Genomic DNA, 22,522 nt, shown 5'->3' with positions numbered 1-22,522 from the left:
CGCCACTACGAGCCGACGCCTGCGCCTCGAGCTCGATGAGCCTAACAGACAAAGCCTCCACCTGCCCCCGAAGAGTGGCCAATTCTCCTTGCGTCCGCTCACAACAACCACAGTCCCTACACATGACTATGTTTACCCTACTCTATACGGTGACAAATTCCCAAGATAATCTTCTGATGAGCTACTCTGATAATCAAGAAACACTCACTGAAATACGAGACGCGAAAACTACGCTAGGTTTTCCCAGAAAAACTATTTAAAAGCTAAGCGCAGCAAATAAGTACAAAAACGCTTTATACAAACAGTACTCGCTGCTGCTGGTGCTCTCGCTCTGGCTGTCACAAGACAACTGCTGATTCAAGTGACTAGTGGCTAACGGCCGCGAAACAAACAAAAGACGGTTTTAGGGCGCTTTCTGTTCTAAACGATCAAGAAAACACTAAGAAATCTAACACGAAAACTACGTAAAGTTTTATCAAGAACTGTTAGTTACTACGCAGAGCAGATAAACACAAATAGAATCCCTTCCTTAGTGGAAGGTCGTAAACAAAATGCAAAATAAACGCTTTATACAAACAGTACTCGCTGCTGCTGGTGCTCTCGCTCTGGCTGTCACAAGACAACTGCTGATTCAAGTGACTAGTGGCTAACGGCCGCGAAACAAACAAAAGACGGTTTTAGGGCGCTTTCTGTTCTAAACGATCAAGAAAACACTAAGAAATCTAACACGAAAACTACGTAAAGTTTTATCAAGAACTGTTAGTTACTATGCAGAGCAGATAAACACAAATAGAATCCCTTCCTTAGTGGAAGGTCGTAAACAAAATGCAAAATAAACGCTTTATACAAACAGTACTCGCTGCTGCTGGTGCTCTCGCTCTGGCTGTCACAAGACAACTGCTGATTCAAGTGACTAGTGGCTAACGGCCGCGAAACAAACAAAAGACGGTTTTAGGGCGCTTTCTGTTCTAAACGATCAAGAAAACACTAAGAAATCTAACACGAAAACTACGTAAAGTTTTATCAAGAACTGTTAGTTACTATGCAGAGCAGATAAACACAAATAGAATCCCTTCCTTAGTGGAAGGTCGTAAACAAAATGCAAAATAAACGCTTTATACAAACAGTACTCGCTGCTGCTGGTGCTCTCGCTCTGGCTGTCACAAGACAACTCAAAATTTGGCGCAAGGGAGATTGTTGTTGTTTCGATTGAGACAGAACATGTGCTGCAGTGAGTTAGTTAGAAGGAGCGAAATTGTGGTCATTTGAACTCTCAACCTAGTGGAGGGCGCTGGAGCTAATCTTTTGATGCTGAGGCTTGAACCTGTATGACCAAGTGCAGTAGATGACAAGATACTTGCACTGTAATTTTGAAAATTTACTGACCCTGAAAGTACAGTACAGTTCAGTAGTGTGTTATCTTGCCTTATCACACTCGTCCTCTGATCAGATGAATCTGAGGGAGACACACAGTCGTCACAGCTTTTTAAGACCGGTTCTCAACAGAGAGCGGTAGCGCGGCACGAGGCAGCGGCTAGCGGTTTCCGCGGAGACGAGGCGGCTCGTGGAGTTGCCGTTCTCACCTGGAAGCTGCAGACGCTAGCGGTAGCCCATTACCGACATTGAGGTATGGGGTGTGACCCACAGGAGAGCGCGGTGCATTTTGTTAACTGTACCATGAATCAATACGAAAGAGAGACGAAGGTGGGTAAAGACATACCAATATTTAATTTTTTTACTAAATATTCTTTCACATTATTCATGTTCTCTTATTTCAGATTGGATTAATTACCGTTCTCAATTGTTCCCTAATTCATTATATAGTCGATAACATTTAGAAAACCGATCACCCGTCGCCGGCCGAAGTGGCCGTGCGGTTAAAGGCGCTGCAGTCTGGAACCGCAAGACCGCTACGGTCGCAGGTTCGAATCCTGCCTCGGGCATGGATGTTTGTGATGTCCTTAGGTTAGTGAGGTTTAACTAGTTCTAAGTTCTAGGGGACTAATGACCTCAGCAGTTGAGTCCCATAGTGCTCAGAGCCATTTTTGAACCGATCACCCCACAACAAAAACTTGCTATGACTCTCATAACAGCTTTCAGTACTGTAATTTGCAGTTCAAAATGTATCTCAATTCCTGAGGGACCAATCTGCTTAGGTCATTGGTCGCTAGACTTACACGCTACTTAAACTAACTTACGCTAAGAACAACACACACACACACCCTTGCCCGAGAGAGGACTCGAACCTCCGGCGGGAGGGGCCGTGCAGTCAGTGACATGACGCCTCTAACTGCGCGGCTACTCCACGCGGCTAATTTGCAGTACCTAAATGCAGTTTACTGTAATGATAGTACATACAATAGGCATCTATTTATGGCTGAAAATGTATGACAGTTCATTCTCAGTAACTGCTATATTAAAATCACACTCGGTGAGTGTTAGTCATTAAAAACAATCAATGAATTAGTATCACAGTAATCAACTCTATCTCTAAACTGCCATTAACATTATCATAGCGAAGATAGACGTAAACCGAACACCCACGTACCGCAATGGTAAAAGTCAACATGCCTACCAATCCCATAGATAGTGAGCTGATTGAAAGAACGTACGACAAGAAAAAAGAAATTATTCGTATGGTTAAGAGATAAAAAAATTTAAAAAGTTATGAGAGACTGGAACTCGGTAGCAGAGAGAGGAAGAGAAAGTAACAGGAAAACATGGGATCAGGGGGAGGACTGAAAGAGGAAGCCACCTGGGAGAATTTTTGACAGAGCATAATTTAATCTATATTGTTGTGCTCTATCTCTTATTTCGCATTTTCCAATTTGCCAATTTGTAAGAGGGTGTGAACGTTCCACGTACCAATCCTTAGATTTTCCTCTTTCGTTTTCTTTTTCTTTATCTTTACACTTTCAATTAGCCTCCATGTACTCCCCTCCCGGAGATCTGATTGAGGGGATGTTTTACCTCCGGAATCATTATTTTTCACTTAGAGGGCCATGTCAAGTGGGCCTTGCAAATAGTAATATTTTATTTAGGCGAGGAAAAAACGGAATGATTGGAGTAGTTATCATGGTAAAGAAGAAGGTAAAAACCATGATAATGAAGGTGGAATACATAAATAGCAGACTGATGATACTGAGGTTGAAAGGCCATAAGAAAGACGTAGTTCTGATACGGGTCTACATGCTAACAAGCCAACACAGCAACGATGACATTGAAGGGTGCTACAGCAGAATTGAATCACTAGTGGAGAGAGAGAAGAAAAAGGCGTGCATAATAGTAATGGGAGATTGGATCGTGGTGGTTGGCGAAGGGAAAGTTTGTATTGGGTAACAGAAACGAAAGAGATGCGAGAATGGTCAGATTTTGTAAGGCAAACTCATTGGTAGTTGGAAACATGCTTTCTGAAGATCACAAAAGATGATAGTAAACATGGACATCGAATATACAAAACAGCAGATACCAGATCGATTACATATTAATACAGAGTAAATTACGGACATGCATGAGAAACGCCAAGGCTTATCCAGGAGCAGATATTAACTCTGACCACAACTTGGTTGTAGCAAATGTGCAGATTAGATTGAAAAGAATGTTGGTAGGTAAAGTGAGAGACAAATTTAGCTTGGATGCTGTAAAGGAAGAAGGAATAACCAAAAAGCTTGAAGAGAAGTTCCGAGACAAGTGAAAAATTAGCGAAAAGACAGGGGGCATAATTGAACAGTGGAACCAGTTGAGAGACACCCTGAAAGCAACCAGTAAAGATGTCGTTGATCTGGTGAAGTGCAAGCGGAGAATGAAAAAGTCGGTTACTGATGACATGATCTTGAAGATGGCAGAAAGGAGAAAATGGAAAAACGCACAAACTGATGACGGAAAAGGTAATACAGAAGACTGAACAACGAGCTGGGAAGTGTAACTGGTCAGGCCATGGAAAAATGGACGAGAAAAATCTACTCAGAAACTGAGACACTGGAGAAAGAGGGCAAGTATGAAAAGATGTATCGAGTAGCCAAGGAAGTAGTATTTCAGGGAAGGAAGAACATGACAAATATGGAGATAGAAGGGAAAGATGGAACTCTTAAGTGACTCACACGCTGTTCAGATGGAAAGAATATATTGGAACTCTCTATGAAGCGGATCAAAGACATTCCGATCTGCAGATTGAGAAGAAAGAATCAGTAAATGAAGATGAAAAGAGAGATTTTATTCTAGGTTCAGAGGTAAATGAGGCACCGGGAGACCTTAAAAACAACAAAAACTGTGGTATAGATGACATTCCGACAGAAATCTTAAAGAATTTAAAAGAAACAGGCGAAAATGAGTTGACCTCTCTTGGCAACTACATCTATGACAAAGAAGCATCGCCAGAAGACTTTCTCGTAAGTATAATAGTCCCAATCCCAAAGACTAATAATCCCAAAGAGTGTGAAGACCACAGGACAATAGGCTTAATATTGCAGGCAGCAAAAGTAGTTCTTCGAATTCTGAATAGGAGGCTATATGGAACACTGGAAGAAACACTGGCCGAAGAACAATATGGTTTAAGAAGGGGAGAGGGAGCATGAGATGCCATTGGACTTCTAAGAACCATCGACGAAAGATACACAGAAAAGGGCAAAGAAGTGTATGCTGTTTTCATACACCTCGAAAAGGCCTTTGATAGAGTGCAGTAGGATAAGCTGTTAAATATCTTGAAAAAGAAGGGAATAAAGTGGAAGGAGAGAAGATTGATCGAAAATCTGTACCTGAATCAGAAAGCTCCGGTACAAATAGGTAATGGGATCTCTGAAGACAACAAGATTGGGATAGGTGTCAGACAGGGCTGTTGTCTCTCGCCGATCCTATTTAACATCTATCTGGATGAAGTACTGGAAAGCTGTTTGGACGGGACAAGAGGCGTCAGGATAAGTGGGCGGAAAATTGAATGTACTCGTATAAGATTTGCAGATGACATGGCGATCCTTGCAGAAAATCAAGAGACGCTGACTCAAATTCTAAGTGACCTTAATTAAGCCGGTGCAGCATATGGCATGAAAAATTAATAAAAAGAAAACCAAAAGCATGATCATAGGCGTCTGTAGCTCGTGTTCTAGTTGCTAGCGTTGCTGCCTCTGGATCACAGTGTCCTGGGTTCGTTTCCCGGCCGGCTTGGGGATTTTCTCTGCCCGGGGACTGGGTGTTTGTGTTGTACTCATCATTTCAGCATCGTCATTCGTGGCAGTGGCTAGATTGGCTTGCGAAAAAATTGGACCGTGTAAAAATTGGGACTTTGTATGGGCGCTGATGACCGCGCAGTTGAGCGCCCCGTAAACCAAACATCATCATCATAGTCATAGACCTAAAGAAAAGAAAAGTGAAAATTAAGTTGGGGTCAGAAATCATAGAACAGGTAAAAGCATTCAAGTATTTGGGAAGTTGGATTAAAGAAGACATGGATTGCCAACAAGATATCAAAGTGAGAATGGCTCTGGCGAAAGAGGTATTTCAAAAGCAGAGAAGACTCCTAACTAGTTGTCTAAACAAAGAATTAAGGAAGCGAATGGTTAAGTGCTTAATATGGAGCGTGGCCTTGTATGGAGCAGAAACGTGGACTTTGAGGACGCAGGATGAGAAGAGAATTGAAGCTTGAGAAATGTGGCTATAGCGGAGAATAGAGAAGATCAGCTGGATTGATAAAGTCAGGAATGAAGAAATACTGAGGGTAATTGGAGAAGAACGGAGGATGCTGCTGACGGCGAAGAACAGGAAACTAAACTGAATAGGCCACAATCTAAGAAGAGATTGCCTTCTAGTAGAGGCAACTGAAGGTTTTGTTCTGGGAAAGAGAGGGAAGGGCAGAAGGAAGGTTCCAGATCCTGGATGATGTCAGCAGGCGACAAGGAGGGTACCAAAGAATGAAGAGGAACGCAGAAGACAGAGAAGCATGGAGGGCTACGCGGTCAATACCTGACGCAAGGCAGACAACCCGTTGATGATGATAATTTAACCATTGCTAACACTTTGCTTAGAAGTCATGAAAGAAGGATGCATATGTGGAACAGAGTTTTCGAAACTAGATTTTAAATTGTGAGACTTTTCCAGGTGCAGATGCAAACTGACGATAATTTATTGGTTATGAACAATGGATCACAACGAACGAAAAAGGTAGCAAGTTAAAGTGATGGAACCTGATTAAGTTAAGGTTCAGAGTTTGTTGATAATCTTAAAGGGATCATTAGACGGTGACTGACTGCAACAGAGGAATAAATTCACTACAAGAAGAATATGTTCCTGAGGTAGGTGGGTGCCTGTGTCAGCAGGGTGGACAGCACCCAGAAGCTGCCCCACTTGGCCAACACCAGCAACCACACCTGGCGCGAGGTCAGGATGCGTTTCCAGGGAGTTGCTGGCTGCAACAATATGTAGTTTGTTGCTCTCGACTGGTAAATCTCCGTTTCCTGGGTCACATTAAAGCCATGAAAGAACGCAAGCCATCAACAAAGAAATTATCATGAAACAATGTCTCTCATAGCCACTCCATGTCAAAATATTTTAGTTCAATCCATTTTAATAAATTTATTTAAGAGTTAGGCTTCCAAAAGCCTCCCCATATACACTCACCAACTCCTTCAGCATTTCCAACTACTTGGAAAATGTGCTAAACAATTCTTCCTGGGAAATGTCAGTCAACTCACCAATATACGACACAGTAGTTTCTTTATTCGGAGGGCGTTTCCGCCCTGTGAGCGCTTATTCGCTACTGGGGAACAAGAAGAAATCCCAGGGTGCCAGTTCAGATAAATAAGCACACTGGACAGAAAAATAGTGACCCGCAGCAGACATCTCGATGATACCATGTAGCACTCGCTCTGGCCTTGATAATCGCCTCAGTTTGGCGAGTAAGAGATCAACAAGTTTTTTGAGGTGTGCCATATCCAAATGTACCCACTTACGGATGTTTAGATTCAGTACAGCTACTTCCCACATTTCAAACGCTGTTACAAATAGTAATAGACATTTTCCACGGATTACAGTCGGGTGATTTAGTGGCCCAGTCGTGATACAATAGAGAGACCCTGTGTTCTTCAAACCAGGTAGGTATGACAGCAACCCAGAGAAAATGACTTATAATGTTGGAACATAGGAGTGTCAACAGCAATAGCAATCTACGTCCACATCAGTAGTAGGACAAAGCCACCACCAAATTGTTGGCTGCATTGTTGCCAGATTTATTCAAGATGACGGATCCAAGATTGCATTGATAGGTATGGCAACATTGCAATGACGTCATGGTGAGAAGTTCAAATTTTGGCAGGGAGAAAAGATCACTTGAGCTACAACCACTAACCTAAGAAAATGGCGGGAAAAGAGGTCACTTGGGCTACGTCCATTAACCAAAGACATTCGACCGCCACTTCTTCCTTGGAATTGGCAGGAAAAGGACTCAGCCTGTGCTGGGCTGCTGGATAGGATGGACGTAAGTATTTTGCATGCAATCTTTATTTAAACAATTTGAGTTGTCGTAGGCAGTAGCTCAATCCAGTGTGTTCACCATTAGGTCCGGAGTCCAACTGACCTAGTACACAGTACTGCAACCAGAGTGCTCTATGGTCCCATGGTGGTCTCAGGAAAAATGGCGGGAAAAGGACTCAGCCTGTGCTGGGCTGCTGGAGAGAGGAAGGAGTGTACTTCATTTATTTTGGAGCAGTTTATTTAGGGAGGGATTTCACATAGTTTATTTATCACACTAATACAAAACACTCACTCTGACGTGCTTGGGATCACAATACACAGCCTACAGGCCTGCAAACTACTCGTAAGTCACCGAAATAATGCAGTACACTGATATACAGACACGCAAACAACATGTAAATTGTCAAAATAATGCTTGTAAAACGCTGCGCAACCATGCCCACTAATTATGAACTGTCGAAATAATGCATTGGTCAGCCCACAGGTATGATCACAAAATAATGCAACAAACACGTCCACTACTCATGAAATTGTCAAAAAATAATGCATATTTAACGCTCTGCCAACACATTCACAATGCTTAAGCAGCTGAAAATAATACACTGCACAAACACTCATCACATGTAAAAAACACTTTCGAACTATCGGCAAGAAATTCGACCATGACATATCAACGAACCATTCCTTACACAGCTCCAAGACGTACACAATAGACGGCGCGCTCACGCCAGTCTCATAATAAGCGAGACACGTCTGGGCTGCTCGCATGTGTTTGCTGTTGCTGGCGCGATACCTTTCTACCTGCTGTACAGCAAAGACCTAATTACCGAGTGACTCACCATTGTAGGTGCAGATAAAAGATTGTCAGTGTTATACTGACATCAAAGGTCTATGTAAATAAGAGCCAAGTCCCCCCTCTGGATGTGCTGTAGAAATCTGTTGCAATGCTTCCCAGAATATCACAGGGTACATTCTCCCTAGCGATCCTAACAGGACATGCAAGACCCCTATGGCCACATACGTGTTTACCCAGCCACCAGTCCAGCATCAAGTGGGAGGTGTCTGAGCAGCGACTCATCTATGCTGGCGCAAGTAAAAGGCTGTCAGTGTTATACTGCTGTCACATGTCTATGTAAATAAGAGCCAAGTCTACCTTTAGGATATCGTAAAGTACTGCAGATGTAGTTAACAGTTGCTTTTGTAGGAGCTTTCGTGATGTCTCAGCTAGTCTGCATGGAAATTCTTGTCCTAACAGGACCTGCTTACGAAAATAGCCCAGAATAACACCGAATGTGCTCCTCCTGATGGTCCTAACATGGCACCCCATCCATCATCTTTTACACTTCCTGGAGATCTTTAAGTCCTGCTTTTGACAAACATCTTCGAAATGCATATGTTCTCACTGCAATCGAGAGGCCACAGCACAAAGGATGTCTTGTGAATGAATGGTGCATTCTGATTGGCTCCTACTGAATTCACCCACCAAATTACTGATGCTGCTGGTGTGGAAGCACTGTCCACCTTTTTTTTCTGCAGATGAGACTTTCAGCAGCAATACTGTTTTGTACAGATTACCATATTGACCTGACAATTAAACCCTGCAAAAGTGCTCTACAGCTTGTGAAATACAGAAAGACACTTGCTCAGTTACACCACTCTGCCACTGAGGAAAGAAGCTTGAATATTACAGCGTGAAACCGATCTCCAACCTGGCAATATATTACTGCATACCGTGTCAATGTAGTAAACATACAATTCGTATCCTGCGCCATCAAAATCGGCCCTTTTGCATCATGCATGTAGCTATCGACCGCCAGATACTTGTACATATACTGCGAAGACAGGCAGCATAAGCACATGCACTAGATATTTCCCATGAGGTACGGTGGTTATTAACCATAGCTGACGATTACAAGTCATCTGACCCTGATGCATGACCAGAGTGCCATCAGTGCACCAAAGTCACTCTCCGAACTGTTGTACAAAGTCAGGGTCGGTTCTCCTCAGCACAGTGGCAGCATAGTTTCTGGCCCCGACCTGCTTTGCTTACTTGCTTTCTCCACCCATCTCCAGACTCTGGGATCACATGAACATGTGCAATTCCACATGGTTTGCTAAAATATCGTACCATTTTCGCGATACTTATTGATATCAAGCACATGCAATATCGCTTGCATAGCAGTATCACTTTTGCAGTATGATTCCGAAGATATAGACAGGAAATTATTTCTGTAGAAACTCGAAACCTTAGTGATGTGAAGTGTGTGTAAACCACTGAGTAACTAGAAATTGATCTCATCTGCGAAGGCCTTTATGTGAAACCTCGAAAAAAAAGAACAAAACTGATATTTTAACTCACAAATACTGATGTCGGTGATATAACAGATTCCAAATCATGCTTATAATTTACAAAGTTCTTCACCTGCTAGATCCACACACCAGAATCAATGTTCTCTCAACCAAATGAAGACAGGAAATCTGCAGAAGTAGTCAACCAGACAATTTATATGGGAGGGAATAATGGTCCAGCACAAACACACATCCATAATGAATCTTCTCAAATATCCACGCGATCACGAAGGCTGTCCAGAATGGTTCAAATGGCTCTGAGCACTATGCAACTTAACTTCTGAGGTCATCAGTCGCCTAGAACTTAGAACTAATTAAACCTAACTAACCTAAGGACATCACATACATCCATGATCGAGGCAGGATTCGAACCTGCGACCGTAGCGGTCACTCGTTTCCACACTGTAGCGCCTAGAACCGCACGACCACTCCGGCCGGCAAGGCTGTCCAACACATAATGAGTATTAGTTCGCTATTCGGCCGTCTAGAGGACGACATGATTACGTCAGGTACATTCCTGCATCCCAAGAAATAATTTCCTGTGTATATCTTCGGAATCATACTGCACAAGCGATACCACTATGTAAGCGATATTGCATGTGCTTTATATCAATAAGTATCGCGAAAATGGTATGATATTTTGGCAAACCATGTGGAATTACACATGTTCATGTGATCCCAGAGTATGGAGATGGGTGGAGAAAGCAAGTAAGCAAAGCAGGTCGGGGCCAGAAACTGTGCTGCCACTGTGCTGAGGGGAACCGACCCTGACTTTGTACAACAGTTCAGAGAGTGACTCTGGTGCACTGAGGGCACTCTGGTCATGCATTGGGGTCAGATGACTTGTAATCGTCAGCTATGGTTAATAACCACCGTACCTCATGGGAAATATCTAGTGCATGTGCTTATGCTGCCTGTCATCGCAGTATATGTAAGAGTATCTGGCGGTCGATAGCTATATGCATGATGCAAAAGGGGCGATTTTGATGGCGCAGGATACGAATTGTATGTTTACTACATTGACACGAATGCGGTAATATATTGCCAGGTTGGCGATCGGTTTCACGCTGTAATATTCAAGCTTCTTTCCTCAGTGGCAGAGTGGTGTAACTGAGCAAGTGTCTTTCTGTATTTCACTAGCTGTAGAGCACTTTTGCAGGGTTTAATTGTCAGTGCAATATGAGGATCTGTACAAAACAGTATTGTCACTAAAAGTCTCATCTGCAGAAAAAAGGGCAGACAGTGCTTCCACACCAGCAGCATCAGTAATTTGGTGGGTGAATTCAGTAGGAGCCAATCAGAATGCGCCATTCATTCACAAGACATCCTTTGTGCTGGGGTATAGGAGCCTCTATATAGCAGTGAGAACGTTTGAATTTCAAAGATGTTTGTCGAAAGCAGGACTTAACGATCTCCAGGAAGGGTAACACATCTTTTATCTGCACCTATGATGGTGAGTCGCTCGGCAATTAGGTCTTCACTGGACCACAGGTAGATAGGTATCGCACTAGAAATGGTAAATGCGTGTGCGTGGCCCAGAGGTGTCCCACGTATGGGACCGGCGTGAGCACGCCGTCCAGTGTTTGCGTCTTTGAGCTGTGTAGGGAATAGGTCATTGATATGTCACAGTCGAAATTCATACCGATAGTTCAAAAGAATTTTATATGTGCAATGAGTGTTTGTGCAGGGCATTATTTCAGGCTGTTTAAGCATTGTGAGTCTGTTGGCAGGGTGTTAAATATGCATAATTTTTTTTTCAATTTCACGAGTAGTGGACGTGTTTGTTGCATTGGTTTATGATCATATCTGTGGGCTGTGCAAAATGAATTATTTCGACAGTTTATAATTCGTGACTGTGTTTGCATAGCGTTTTGCAAGCATTATTATGCCAGTTTACGAGTTGTCTGCGTGTCTGTATATCAGTGTACTGCATTATTTTGGTGGCTTACGAGAAATTTGCAGGTCTGTAGGCTGTGCATCGTGACCCCAAGCACGTCAGATCGAGTGTTTTATATCAGTATAATAAATAAACTATGTGAAATCCATCCCTAAATAAATTGTCCAGAGATAAAGTACACTCCTTCCTCTCTACAGCAGCCCACCACAGGCTGAGTCCTTTTCCCGCCAATTCCAAGGAAGAGGTGGCCATCGGATGACTTAGCTTAGTGGAGGTAGCCCAAGTGACCTTTTTTTCCCCGCCAAAATTTTATTTTCCCACCATTTTCTGGGGGAGCAGATGGAGGACTGGAGGAGATGGAGTTAGGCTAGTTTAGGTAGCCCAAATGTCCTAGTTTCCTACCAGAATTTTAACTTCCCACCATGACGTCATTGTGACATTGCCATATCTATCTACGCCATCTTGGATCCGCCATCTTGAACAAATTTGGCAACAATGCAACATGGGGTGGTGGTAGCTTTGTCCCACTACTTACATTTACATAGATACTCCACAAGCCACTGTACAGAGCATGACAAAGGGTATCCACAGCATTGCAAGTCATTTCTGTTCCTGTTCCACTCGCAAATAGAGCGAAAGAAAAACTATAGTCTATATGCCTTCATTTGAGCCCTAGTTTCTCGAATCTTATATTCATGGTCCTTACTCGCAATGTATGCTGGTGGCAATAGACTCGTTCACCAGTGAGCTTCAAATGCCTGTTCTCTAAATTTTCTGAATAGTTATTCTTGGAAAGAACGTCACCTTCCCTGTAGGGGTTTCCATTTGAATTCCTGAAGCATCTCCATAACACTTACATGTTGTTTGAACCTACTGGTAAAAATTATAGTAGCCCACCTCTTCCTTCAGTCTCGCCTGGTATGGATCCCAAACACTCGAGCAGTATTCAAGAGTAGGTCGCACCATGTCTTATGTGTGGTCTTCTTTACAGATGGAGCACACTTTCCTAAAATTCTGCCAGTAAACCGAAGTCGAACATTCGCCTTCCCTACCACATTCTCGGTCCACCTCATATCGTTTTCTGATGCTATGCCCAGAAATTTAAATGACTTGACTGTATCAAGCAGGATACTAGTAATACTGTAACCGTACATTACAGGTTTGTTCATCCTACTCATCCTCATTAACTTCCATCTTTCCACATTTAGGGCTATCTGCCATCATCACACCAACTAGAAATTTTGCCTAAGTCGTCTTGTATATTCCTACAGTCACTCAACTTCGACAACTTACCGTATACCACAGCATCATTAGCAAACAACTGCAGGTTGCTGCCCGCCGTGTCCACCAAATTATTTATGTATACAGAGAACAACAGCGGTCCTACCACACTTCCCTGGGGCGCTCCTGACGATATTTTTGTCTTCGCTGAGCATTCGTCGTCGAGGACAACATCCTGGGTTCTCTTAAGATGTTTTAGAGCCACTCACATATCTGTGACTTATTCCATAGGCCCCTGCCTCCGTTAACATCCTGCAATGGGGCACCATGTCAAATGCTTTCCGGTAAGCTAGAAGTTCTGCCTGTTGCCCTTTTTCCATACAGTGGTATCACGTTTTAGGGGTTGAAGTTATCGACCGTGGTCCGTACTAGTATCGCTGGACCCGCGAGTCACGACTAGCGTCGTTCCGCGGCTTGCAACAAGTCTCTAGCTTGCGCTCGGTGACTCTTGCTCGGGATGTCAAGCAGGAAAGTAGAATAGCCTTCAGCTGATAGGAAGCAACCTCTAACAAGGCGTTTAGTTAAAGTATGACTTTGTGATGCCTCTATAGCTCTCTGTTTGTAATCATATTCCTCCTTACCATGAAGACTCCTGTACCACCAGTTAAGTACAATATATTATTTTTTACCAACGACTTCTACTAATTATTTTAGTCGTTGTAGACCAAGACCATGCAGCCAGCTGCTTATCGACTTCACTGACAAACCTGCTGTATATGCAAAGAAGAGATTTGTGTGTTTCTATTTAGCATTGGCCACCAGTCATTCACATTGGCGACGATTCGTTCGTCGTCATCATAACACGTATTTCGCAGTACATCATGTGAGAAAAGGGCAAGTTAAATTTCAAACGAACGATGCTTTTTCAAATCATGCTGATTCGTGGAAATGAGTTTCTCAGTCCCAAGAAAGTTTATCATATTCTAACTGAAAATATGCTCAACGATTGTGGAGCAAACCTAATTTAGGTGTAGTGGCCTGTACTCTGCAGTTAGAGGTCTCCGAACTGTAGCGTGCAGCCTGGCGGTGTGTCACGTAACTATGTCGGAACGTGAGAAACAGTGTGCTGTAATCGAGGTGCTAATTCTAAGAGTTCATCCGTACATGCAACACCCTCTGCTTCAGCATGACAATTCCAGATCACACCACAAGCGCTGCGACATCCGCAACAATTCTACGATTTGGGTTCACTGTCATCGATCATCCTTCATACAGTCCTGACGTGTCCCCATCGGATTTCTGTCTGTTTCTAAAACTTAAAGAACAACTTTGAGGACTTCACTTTGAAAGGGCTGAAGCGGTGCAAGCAGAGGTAAGCTTCGTCAACAAGGTCAAACAATGTGCAGTGACTATCAACAAACTGGTCTCTCCTTGGGAGACATAATGGTCGTCGCCAGGGTGATTATGTTGAGAAATAAATAAGTAGACATCAACAATAAAGATGAAAAATGTTAATAACGGCGCTTCATTTAAAAAGCTTTAAGAGTTTTCACGTAAAAGTTCCGAGGCATAAGTTTTCAGCACGCCCACGTAGATACTCAAATCATACTTGTTTTTTTTCCTCTTTTTTTAATATCCTCCTGAACAGCGCAGAGACCATTTCCTGTCCCACTGTTGCCCAAATGAGTGTGAACTCTATCTCTAATAAGATTGCTGTGGTCGGTAGGTTCATCTATGACTTTGCCTCCTCTCTTTGTTTTGTTAAGAATCTTAAGCTGAATCATTCGCTGCACACCATAATGGATCGGGGCAGTCTAGATTAATCCAGAATGCTTCCGCTCATTAGTTACATACGACTATGGATGCACGATATTGACAAATCATCTACGTCGCTTTCGATTCCATCATCGAAGTCCGAATATCAACAGTCGGTAATAATCAAACATAAACCTTCGATTTTAAATGATGAATTTGTAGTATGTCGCAAAACAAGTACATCTAGAGACAGAAAGAATGTCCTGTTTTTGAGAACAGTCTTTCAGAAGCTGATGATGTGGCAACGCAGGTCAGATATTTACGTGCAAATTTTGTAGCTGTAGGTTAGTATTACCGATAATGTGATTCCGTATTTCTAATGGATCTTGCTAAAGATCTAAAAGGCGATATTTCATATAGCAATTGAACTGTAATGTTATGTCTATTTCCCTCCCAGTTCGCAAATTAATTTTTTCTGGTGCTATTATTCATCCCATAAATCAAATTTGGTTTCCCTCTTTTCCTGTTCTGGATCGACGTGTTTCCCTTACTGCTTGACATCACGAAAGCATGAAATGAATGAGCAGTGGAAGGTATCAGTCCACACTAGCTACAATAATAGCCAACGTTTCTTCATTAGTCTGCTCAAACACATCACTTCTTCCCCCTCCCCCCCCCCCTCCCCCAGCCCCTCCACCTCAGCCATGTTTGATAAGTCGTACTTGTGTAGCAAGGATGTCGTTATGATACACGTTCACAAAAAGTTACGTTTAAATGAACAAAAAAAGATTGATGATGACAACAAGCAGACTAGTTTGTTTGCCAAATAGAAGGGCGATGTTTCGTCCTTAACATCTATATTACAATGTTTTATATACGTCAATATCGATAGTGAAGTATCGATGTTTAAACTCCCATCAGCTATGTTCAAATGCGCGTTATTCAGGGACAGACTGTTTGCATCTTTTGTGAAACCCATTTGCAAATCTCAACTATATGGTACCAACACGCGCAGAACTTAATACTCAGGGGCACACAGTTAATTAAAGTAAGAATACGACTATCCGCGAGTATTACGAATATGCTGTGGCAGCTATGCATGGCAGACTGCGCCGCATTAACTAGATGTTTGGACGAAATGGGTAACCAGCTTCAGAGCAGTATTATGACGACCAAAAAGACCGCCAGCGGATGAAACTCCTGATAAGTCTGCAGTTATAATCAAATCGGGGAGTTATTTACAAATCTCCTACAGTTAAGTATATAGATCCTCGTGTAGGTCCTCAGTTCTATATTATTATGTGATTAAATGGTCTAAAGTTGTATAACAACTTTTTTCCGATTAGTGTGAGAACATATGGCCCATGTGTGAGAAATGCAAGTCTAGAAAAATTAATCTTGCGTGGTAGTCTCACGTTGTCTTCATGTACTGCTTATGAATGTAAGTAAAGTTAAGGTCTTAATGTTTTTAAATACCTCTGTAAACTGATAGCAAATGCAAACAATGGCTAAATTACTTTTCCATGGCTAAATTACAGCCCACTAACGTAAACTTAATAAATAACAAAAGGAAAAGATAAACACTTGCCAGTGACATCTTATGCGGGTGAACCGCTGCAGCGTTGCGCCAGACGTGTTAATCTTGTTGTTCTCTCCAATCATCAAATAGTACATTAGAACAAAAAAGTTTTTAACTCCTTTTTTGAATGGTACCAATTTACCCACAATTGGAAATGGTGTACAGAAAAAGCCTCTTGACCAACCTTGTAGCTGGCATCATCAGCAACCAGTCTGACTTGCAGATAATGTAGCTCAGAATTTGAGATGCGCGGGTGGTGATGAGGATGGTCGAAGACGAGCAGCCACCAGGCCAGGAACCAGACAATGGCCGCCAGTGATGTAGCATAGAAGATGGCGGGCCAGCCCAGCCAGCCAATCAGCACACCCGACACCGGGAACGTCAGCGCAGCTCCCACACTGCTGCCTGCAGCACCGAGATGGCTCTCTCAGTCTGGTAAATTTCTACAGAATATCAGTGTGACTGCTTTATATCATGATTCCTTTACCAGTTTTGTTGTTAACAGCTCGTGGTCTTGCGATTAGTGTTGCTGACTCTCCAACAAGGGGCCTCAGGTTCGATTTCTGGCTGGGTAAGGGACTTTCTCCGCTCGGTACATGTGTGTGTGTCACCATCATCATCGACACGGAAGTCGCTGAAGTAACGTCAGATAAATAGATTTCCATCAGACAGGCACTCCAAGCCAAGCATACCATGCGCACATTCCATTTTCAGTGCCGGTTTTGTTCAGACGTTGACCCAAATGTAATGCACAATTATGTAAATTGAAGGTTCAGCGGGGGAGAGGGGAGAAAGGGAAAAGAAAGGGAGTAAATGATGTCAGCTGCATCGGGACTTAATGCACAATGAGCAGCGACAGGATTCGAACCCGGGATCCCCTACTTACTAGGCAGCTGAATTAATCACTGTGCCACCGGGACACGATGGTTGTCGTAATGGCGAGGACTATCTCTGCCCGCCTCTCCGCCGACCCACATTCCTACCCGGTGCCACCTATCTGCAGTCCCTGTCCAAGTGTTAGTAATTTGACGGGGTGAAAGTAATGTGCGTCGGTCACGTACCGCGAAATTCTTCGTACGTTTGTCGTAACTGGAAAGTCACATATGAACGGCTTATTTCAATAGTGGTACAAGTCCATTACCTCCACTTTTCCGCCCATAATGCTTCTGAAATTAATGATCCAAACAAGCAGAAAGAAGCCATATGCTCGAATATTTCTGGTATTTCAACTGCAGATTTTTCAGCGCTCATTTAACTTTAGGACTCTGTATCTCAATATGATCAAAAATGGATTTGTATCACTATTGAAATAAGCCCTTCATATTATCTACTTCCAAGTAAAAAGAGAAATTGGGTTCGAGAACATTAAAGACGGAGTCAAACTTGGGCTGGACAAGGGTGGAAAGTGACATCTACTACGTTCTTTTCAAAGGAACCATTCAGTCTTTCGTTGGAAGCAATTTAGATTACCATAGAACGCGTAAATTGAAATGAGAGGACGGGGTTTGAGAGCATCTCCTCACGAACGAGATTTCAATGGGTTAACCATTGCGGCAAATTTTCGCGTATGGGTAGTCATAAACGGATGACTAGCGCTTGTGTACAAGTATAAAGAAACGATTCGACTATGGGTTTTTTCGGGGCAAATGGTCCAAGTTAGAATGAATGAAGCACAGTTTGATCCCATCTAATGTTGAATTTTACAAACGCTTTACTCGGGTCGACGCAAACAGATTTAAAAGATGTAACAACTATCACATGGATTTACAGCACTCTTTCAACGGTATCGCACGAAGTATCACATATATTCGTGAGCAGAAAGGTGTTGTTGATTGTATTAATTGCTCATGGAATGTAACAATTAGCTCTTTAGCCTCCGTAACTGACAGAAGGAGCGTGACGTGTTTTTAATCCTCGTTCAGAGGCACCTCTCAAGCCTATGAAACGTTGGTTAGCTTGACAATGGGAGTTTTACACACCCATTTCAGCAAGGGGAAAAGCTTAAGTTTATATCTAAAGGGTAGGCTAATGGGATACAGAACTGGTGTATTTGCCGCAATATATAAGAAGCTCAAATCCATCAAGACAGAGAGTGAAGCTGTGTGCAATATTATTTGAACGAGACTCAGTGTTATGGGTCAGCATAAACTTATAATTAGATTATGCTATGGACCACACGACTCACCCCTAGATACAACAGAAAACGTTAGACAAACCGTCTGTTCAGTAGGACGTAAGATCCCCTGTTATACTGTATCGCTAGGAGAGACTTTTATCAAGGGGATAACAACAGTTTCGTTAGTGGTGAGATTGACAAGACATCTTACAAAACATTGCTAAGTGCTTTCTCTGAAGACAGTTCAGAAGACCGCTCATGATGGATATATATGGAAAGTAATGGTAACAAATAAGCCTGATCTTTTAGAGGCAACTAGCATTGCAAATGTTATCAGTGATCCTGAGGCAGTTGTGTTAATAATGTTGCCAGAGTACAAATAGCTACTACAACAAGTAGAAAGATTTATGTGTGCAGTAAACTAGATAAAGGCAGTAGCGTCAAACCACAGTGAAAAACTTGAAATATTTAACTCTGGAAAGGAGCTTGTAGAAGAAGCTCAAGTTTAAAAAAGCAGTTGAGCATTCACTGGATGGATATGTACCCAACAGAACAGCCCATGATGGAAGGAACCCTTCATGGTATACAGGTACGGTAAATAAACTCCTAATGAAGCAAATACTTCTGCATAAGAGATTTAAAATAAAGATAAAGCTGTAGATAGGGCGATACTGAATGAAACGCGTTTGGCTGTCAAGGGAGCCCTGCCTGAAGTCTTCAAGGACTACTGTAGCTAAATACTATTGTAGGATCGCTCACAAAACCCGCAGCCATTGTGGCCATACTTAAGGCCTGCTAGTGGCACCAAAGTTAGTCTCCAGACAGTCATGGTGTAGACAGGAACAGAAGCGGACTAGTGAACGAAAAGCAGAAGTACTGAACTCCATTTCAAATTTTCGTTTACAGAGAAAATTCCAGAGTTCTGCTCTAATTTAATTCGAATATAACTGCAAAGATCAGTAAAACAAAAGTGTTGGTGTCGTTGAAAATCAGTTGCAATCGTGTGAATCTAGGAATATACTACAACAGCACACGTATCGCTCCTGCGGTGATCGCGAAGACGAGATTAGGTAGTTAAAACTCCCACAGAGGTGTTTAAGGAGTCATTCTTCTCGCATTCCAAACGTGAACTGAATGGTAAAAAAGCCTCTCATGCACTTCACAGTGGTTTAAAAAGCATAGGTGCGGATTTAGATGTAGATTCAGTACTTTTCTCTCACTGCGGGTGCGAAGGAAGTGCTTCTTTCCACAGCCTCAGCATAGAGAGGCCTTAAGTCAGATTCACCTCATATTTACCACTCCCAAACAAATCTACATTAGCCTTACTGGCGCAGCGCATCCGAAAAGCATTTGTCCTGCTTACTGTCTTCATCGATGAACTTGCTGCAATATGTTTTCACCACAACTAGTCCTGTGGTATTAAACAAAGGGTTCTCCATTCGCATAGTCGTCATTAGCTAATTGTTTTGCAACTCAAAGGAGGGTGAGAGAGAGAGAGAGAGAGAGAGAGAGAGAGAGAGAGAGAGAGATCCTACAGGACACAGAAGCATGTACGAGACGCAATTTTCCAGCGGATCCAGGCTAAGTTACAACCACCCTCAATCGGTGAAGGAGCTAACGGACGCTACTTGGGGGATAATAGACCCAGTATTAGCGGTCTCAAATACATCAGGTGCATATTGTGCACTATAGGAGGAGAGACGATAGTGTGCAATTACCAAGTCAAAGACTGTGTGTCAGTATATCAAACATATGATCTGTGTCTGATGGAGTGACAATGCGTCTCGTTGTTCACTTTGACAGATCTCTTAGATGAAGACATTAAGCTGTGCGCTATTCGAGATGAATACACTATGTGCCAACACTGGATTTCACTCTCATTCATCGTTTACTCGTCATCTGCAACACCACAACATCATACTGTGAGTAAAATAACCTTGTGAGTGGTGTTTCAGCGAGTCAAGTAGTTTGGCCTAGGCGTCAGCCAGTCACATTTTTTTCTATGTTCCACGCCTGACCGTGTTGCCTGTATTGCAGGTAAGGATAGAGTGTTGCCAGGTGAGACAGGGTACACGGGGCGGAAGGGGAACAGACAAACAAGGAGTGATTTATATGAGTGCGTGCCATGCTGCGTACTAACCGGCAACACCGCGGGTGGGAGACGCTGAGAATAAGAGAAGGGGATAGTTTTCGAAGGTTTTAATAGGTCTGCGTCCATGTTCCTCGTGGTTTGTCCGTCTGTCAGTCTGTTCGTCCGTCCCTGCTCCGTGGTTGTCTCAATGTCTGGTTTTTGAGGTCTGTCAGTCGGTATGTTTATTTTTATTTTATTTATTTACTTAATTATTTATTTAACCTGAACTGATTAGGGTCATCAGGCACTCTCTTAGATTGGACCAGGGTATACACGTAAAGTGTCTATTATATCATAGTTACCAAAGAAGTAACATGACGACTAGTATTAAAAGGATTTCAGTGTCCGAAGTGCTGATGTGAGTAAATTATACTGACTATGAACTAACAAAGTTGATAATGGCGTTACTTGTATTACTGCAACTGCATCCATTACTAGTGATAATAGAAATAATAATAATAATAATAATAATAATAATTGTGGCATTAATAAGCATAATGATAGTGGCAGATATAAGAAGAATTTATAAGTCTACAAAATGGTATAAGGAGAACTTATAAGTCTACAAAACGAATGTTTTCTGATATGTAGCGAGTCCTGGGAAAAGGAAATTTATGGAGACTACGTCAGCTAAGAATACTGGGCAGTGAGAAAGATCAGGTTAGAAAGAGGTATGTACAAAGGTAGCGAGTGTCTACAGGGACAACAGTAATCATGATTGTTGCTTTAGTAGATATGTCATGATCTGTCATCTGAACTGGAGGTATTATCCAGTCCTCTAACATAATGCGGGAGATCGTTCTAGAGTTGGGTTCCTGGTACTGAGAAGGGCTCCCAGAAGGTGACTGAATGATGGAATGGGACAGAAAGGATTTTACTCTGATGGGAATGGGCATTTCTGTCACGTTGTTCAGACGAGAACGTTAAGGTCGAGAGGAGATATGAGGAACAGTGTTTACTGATAAGATGGTAGAAAAGGTAGAGGGTATGGAGATCTTTGCGCCTGTCTGCATACAGCCAGGATAGCTATACATATGATGGTGAAATTTGATCAAAGAGTGGAACATCACAGGTATAACAAACACATACATAAATAACCAGTTCCAGGCGCCGTGAGCTTTCCTGAGAAAGGTCTTGCAAGACAACATCGCTGTAATCAATAATTGTAAGTGTAAATGTATGTACATGTTTCTTTTTCAGGTGAAGAGGAAAGATTTTTTTATATTTTTGTAGGGTGTGGAGAGATACCGATGTCTTCTTGCATTATTCGCAGTTATGTGCTCAGTCTAATTTAGATTTTCATCTATTGTTACTCCTAGACTCTTTTCTGAAGGAAAGGTGATACTCGTCACATTTAGAGTTAAAAATTGCAGGGATTCCCTATATTTCGAGCTGATGAGCCTAGAAGGATCAGCCAATACTGCTTGGGTATCGCATGGGCTGAGCTTTAATCCTATATCATGTGCCTATTTTGATAGTGCACACAAGTCGGTATTGAGATTTTTGATAGCTGTCGTCAGGTTTATAGGTTTTGTACTTCGACAAAACTGGAGTAATCAGCGTGCATGTGGTACTTGCAACAGAACAGGACCGATGACATTTATGTACAATGAATAGAGAATAGTACCTAATACCGAACCCTGGGGAACGTCTGATACTACCTGACTTCGTTGTGACTTTATGCTGCCGGACATAAAGCATTGCTGCCTAGATGTCAGTTCTGAGCGAAACAACTGCACCGCACTTCGCCAGGAATTTAGACTGCTAAGTTTGACAAGTGAAATGTCATAGTCGATGTATCTTAAGACTTTGCCGAGGTGTAAGAAGTACATCGTTGTTGCCTCTTGTGCATGTAAAGCAAGTTTCAGGTCATCCGTTACCTTCTTTATTGATGCAAATGGTGTTCTGAGATGTTTACATAAGCCTGATTGATATTCATTCAGTAGGTTGAGCGGTGGTCCAGCCAGGACTTAGGTATCTGAAAATATTTCGCTTTCTGTGTGGACTCTGACG

General features: G+C 42.5%; 1 protein-coding gene across 1 annotated transcript in view; it reads right to left on the bottom strand.

Annotated features, from left to right (window-relative positions):
• Nucleotides 1–22,522, bottom strand: part of LOC126456157 (vesicular glutamate transporter 3-like) — a 176,683-nt gene that overhangs the window by 88,122 nt on the left and 66,039 nt on the right. The window contains 1 exon segment of the mRNA XM_050091911.1: nt 16,447–16,667. Coding sequence (XP_049947868.1) covers nt 16,447–16,667 — 221 coding nt within the window.

The sequence above is a fragment of the Schistocerca serialis genome, chromosome 2 (assembly GCF_023864345.2).
Source record: "Schistocerca serialis cubense isolate TAMUIC-IGC-003099 chromosome 2, iqSchSeri2.2, whole genome shotgun sequence".
NCBI lineage: Eukaryota > Metazoa > Arthropoda > Insecta > Orthoptera > Acrididae > Schistocerca > Schistocerca serialis.
The sequence above is the reverse complement of the archived record's forward strand: the minus strand, read 5'-3'. Positions and strand labels throughout refer to the sequence as shown.